The 4,584-nt window shown below is 33.6% G+C and overlaps 1 protein-coding gene across 1 annotated transcript in view; it reads right to left on the bottom strand.

The window, feature by feature from the left end:
• Positions 1 to 4,584, bottom strand: part of LOC143229444 (protein qui-1-like) — a 147,726-nt gene that overhangs the window by 3,927 nt on the left and 139,215 nt on the right. Inside the window, exons 23-24 of the mRNA XM_076461781.1 lie at positions 1,938 to 2,136; positions 1,066 to 1,302 (exon numbers count right to left, since the gene is read on the bottom strand). Coding sequence (XP_076317896.1) covers positions 1,066 to 1,302; positions 1,938 to 2,136 — 436 coding nt within the window. The remainder of the gene's footprint in view (positions 1 to 1,065; positions 1,303 to 1,937; positions 2,137 to 4,584) is intronic.

Below are 4,584 nucleotides of genomic sequence, written 5' to 3'. Positions count from 1 at the left end.
CTGGATTTGGTCGGATGAGATTATATATACACATACATATATGTATTTTTAATAAAGCAGTACACAAGAAATAAATAGAATAAATGCTTTACAACATTTGGCATTTCTTCACATAAACTGATTATCAACAAAAATTAGCTCCTCCATGGATTAACAGTAAATTTCAGAACTTATAAGGTTAAAATTCAAAGTTCGATCCCTGAAATAATGACAAACTATTGTTTTGTGCCTAATGACAAACAGTAGAAAATGTTCTTTTAATGCGCATTTAAAACAGTTTTACATTTTACGACTTCCTCAAATTCAAATAAATATAATGTGTTTTTTTTAAGAAACCAATAAACAAAGTAACATTTATGGCTTTCACTTTTAACCATGAGAGATTTGTTAATAAGATGATGGTTGGTTGAGAAAGAAATTCTACAATATATTTACTCGTAACGCAAACAAAAATCTTAATGCGTGTATGCCACTAACTTCAGCAAGTTGATTAAAGTAATGTTCTCTCTCCACCAATTAATGCATGTTATTAAATTCCCATTGTCAATCTGTTCACATTAGCTAAGAAAAAGAACTTACGATACAGTAGTTTCTGGTGTGGTTTGTTTTCAATTTCGCGCCAGCCGTCCCTAATTTAGCAGTGTAAGACTAGAGACAAGGCAGCTGGCCATCGCCACCAACCGCTAACTCTTGGGCTACCAACGAATAGTGGGATTGACTGTCACATTATAACGCCCCCACGGCTGACATAGCGAGCATGTTTGGTGTAACCGGGATTCGAACCTGCGACCCTCAGATTAGGAGTCGAGTGTTTTAACCACCTGGCCATGCCGGGCCGCAGTAGTTTTTGAAGTATTAATGAAAACTTACAGAGGATATGTGAAAACGTAGTGGTAAAAACACCTCAAAGTAATGTATATCTAATCATGTATCACTGTAGAAACAAAAATCTTCCACAAAAAAAAGTGGTAATCGGAAACGTGTAAAATATTACAAATAGAAAATCAAATTCTACATGTTCAGATTTTATAACACTGTAAAAAGAGTTATACTAATTAAACCTACCTGGAAATTTTCCGTCATCATTCACAGGTGTCCCTGGAGGAAGGTCTAATTTCATTCCTTTCACTGGATTGTTGTGGAGGCGTATAATTGGAACCAAATTGTTATTGGCAAATTGTATAACAATGTGGCCTACGTTTAGAGATGTCGCCATGGAAACCATTGTCAAATGTAAAGCTAACATGGCTATCCGTTGACCAGTCTGTGTACTCCATATTTGAAGTGTGTTGTCATCAGACCCTTTATTTAAATAAAGTGGCTTTTTATAAAATCTTATTATGAACTGGTTAGATTAAACTCCTGAAGTTTTTATCAAATCCCAATGTGCACGCGTATGTAAAGACAAATACAGGGTGTTCGGAAAGTCACTGTGCTCTTATATATTTATTAACAGACATGTTTCAGTATAGAATACGGGAGGTAAATATAAATGACAATCATAAACAATGTTGAAAGTGACCCCGTTGGCATCAATACAGGCTTGGATCCTTCTTATTTTGTTTCTAAACACCGCTATCAGTTGCTGGCTTGAAATAGACTGAATAAAATATGATTACAAAACTGCACAGCGACTTTGCGAACACTATGTATATTAGAATGGCTAATATATATAGACATATGTATCTACACTGTAAAAAATATTACAATGCACAAGGAAAACGCAAATTAAAAAATAATTATTTTGCCAAGCAACAATTATGGAACTTCAGTTTGATTGAAAATACTTTTTTACGAAATTTTCAATATTAATTATTTCAAATTAGATTTATATAATTTTGTAAGTAATTTTTTGGGTAATTATTAAATGCAATATGTTTAAATTACAACCATTCAGCACCAATGTATTAATGGTTAGCGAAATTAGCGCTACCTACCAGAGATCACGACACTTCCCTCTAACGTAAGCTGTAAAGTTTTTATTGATTCTGTGTGACCTCTTAAGGTGAAGTTGTCGTCACCTGTAGTCATATCCCACACGATGAGATTGTGGTCCATGGAACCGGACACAACAAGTGAGGGACTGAAAGGCGCTACAGCTACGCATGTGACAGGACCTTCATGACCAACAAGGACCTGGTAGAGGGATTAAAAATGCTAGATTTTAGTTCCAAGAAATATTTCGAAAGATATTGATACTTATTGATCAACGTGTACTTAATATATTAAAGTATGCTGTTCAACAATACTTTCAAAAGAAAACATCTCAACAATGTGGATGGTAATCTTTTGTTTTAGACTGAAGTAAACCGTTTCGAAAAAGCATTTGAACAATGTCAAAACTGTCGTTTTTTAAACATTATGTGGCAATTCCTAATGATATATTTAAGTAATAACACAATATATTCTCGACAAATTTTAATTTTGTCTCAATCTGTACAACCTATCTTAAAAGTCGTTATGCCCCTAATAACTCTAGCAAGTTAGAGTATGGCGATTCCATCTCATAGCTAATTTATGCATTTTATTGGATTTCTAATGTCCATAATTTTGGCTGAGTTTTGGAGCCTTCGGTTACGTTATAAAGGTGAAGATCAAATTTTACTATTGAGTTATAATATCACATGAATTAACGATAGGTACTGTTGATTAGCTGCCTTTTCTCTATCTCTAATCTAGCTGTTAATTAAACTTTAGAATCGGATAAGCGAATACCCGAAACAGGAATCTGATAATTTATATTTTAATTGTATGAAAACCGCACTATTCAGTAAGTTGTTTGAAACCGTGCTGAATATCCTTGTATCCACGAGTATATCTAGATTAGTTTTGCCAAGTACAATATAAAGATAATGGAAAAGGTGAACTAGTTTTCATCTGTTAAACTTATTTTAGGTTGTTTTGTTGCTCATCGCAAAATTATACAATGGGCTATCTGAACTATACCAACAGAGGGGATCGAAACCTGGTTTTTAACATTATAAGCCTTCAGACTTAGTGACGAGTCACACAACTAAATTGCAGAAAGGCACAATATTACGAGTATTTGCTGCTATCGATTTAGTTTTTTTCACATTGTGTACGTGTTGAGTACTTGTTCGGAACAGTCCATTTTTACGGAACGTTTCGATAATTATCGGAAGCCGCTATCCAAACAGTAACGTAATTCCAAGACTTAAAATGAAAACGTAAGCTTACATTAGACGAAAACAAAACAATAAACACGACTATCTGAGAAATGAAGCCTGTTTTGCTAAAAATATACGCATTTTTTGGTTGGTTGTGGCATGAGCTCTGTTATCTAACATAAGTTTAAACGTTTCCATTTAATGTATTTCAGTATCAAGTGATGAAGAATATACGAGTACTAACTTCAGTTGAAAAACTGGGGATTCTGAAACTTTCTATTGAAATTTAAAAGCATTTACATGTATGTATGTATATACCTAAAATCTACATCAAATTATTTTCCACACTTTGTCTGGCGCCTACCATATGAATTACGGATTTTATTTATTCATCTCATAATGAATAATTCCTTTCAAGGTTCATAAATCAGAATGATTTATTGAGGAGATGTTCTTCATACCTTGAATTTACTAACGTTAATAAAATAAAAAACTACAATTATTTACATATTTTCTCTTGCAATGCAGAATGAAAGGATTGCATTAACAAATACACTTAGTTTTTGTTGAGAATATTATATCATTTGTTGATGACTTATTGAATTACATTATTATGACTTGTTGATAACTTAATTATTTTATTCTAATATATTAATTTTGAGACGTTTTGCATTATTTTACAATGTAAACAGTAGCTTAACCAGTATTGGGCAATTAATATACCCTTTAAACGGCATAATTACATAATCTGTACACAGTATTAAGTATAACCACCTAAACATTCAGCTAAACCTACTACATCCTGATAAAGTTTTCTCTATGCAGAATGATTTACTTGAGTCAGTTTACCTGTATGGCAAAAGGTTGACGAAGGAAAGTTTACAGGTACGATTGATCTGTTTTACATTTCGCGCAAAGCTACTCGAGAACTATCTGCGCTAGCCGTCTCTAATTTTGCAGTGTTAGACAGCTAGTCATCACCACCCCCCGTTAACTCTTGGGCTACTCTTTTACCAACGAATAGTGGGATTGATCGTAACGCTATAACACCCCCACAGCTGAGAGGGCGAGCATGTTTGGTGTGACGAAGATTCAAACCTAAGACCCTCGGATTGCGAGTCGAGTGCCTTAACCATTTGGCCATGCAGGATCTTACCAGTACAAAATAACAAGAGCAAGTTTATGTTCATGACAAGTAGCTTCCCTATATATATTTTATGGGTACGACAAATGATTGATATAAGTAAGACTTATTGGTATGATAAACGGTTTATACCATTAAATTTATTAATGCGTCAAATGTCTTACATGACTGATTTTACTGGTATTGCAAATAATTTAAGTGAGAAAAATGACTAGTATGAAGACTTATATAGACAAGTAAGATCGCTTATATGATTTACTCGAGGAGGTTAATCGACATGACATATGACTTGGGTACGTTTACCAATGTGAT

Source organism: Tachypleus tridentatus, chromosome 10, assembly GCF_004210375.1.
Source record: "Tachypleus tridentatus isolate NWPU-2018 chromosome 10, ASM421037v1, whole genome shotgun sequence".
Lineage (NCBI taxonomy): Eukaryota > Metazoa > Arthropoda > Merostomata > Xiphosura > Limulidae > Tachypleus > Tachypleus tridentatus.
Note: the sequence above shows the minus strand (reverse complement) of the source record. Positions and strands in the feature narration are given on the sequence as shown.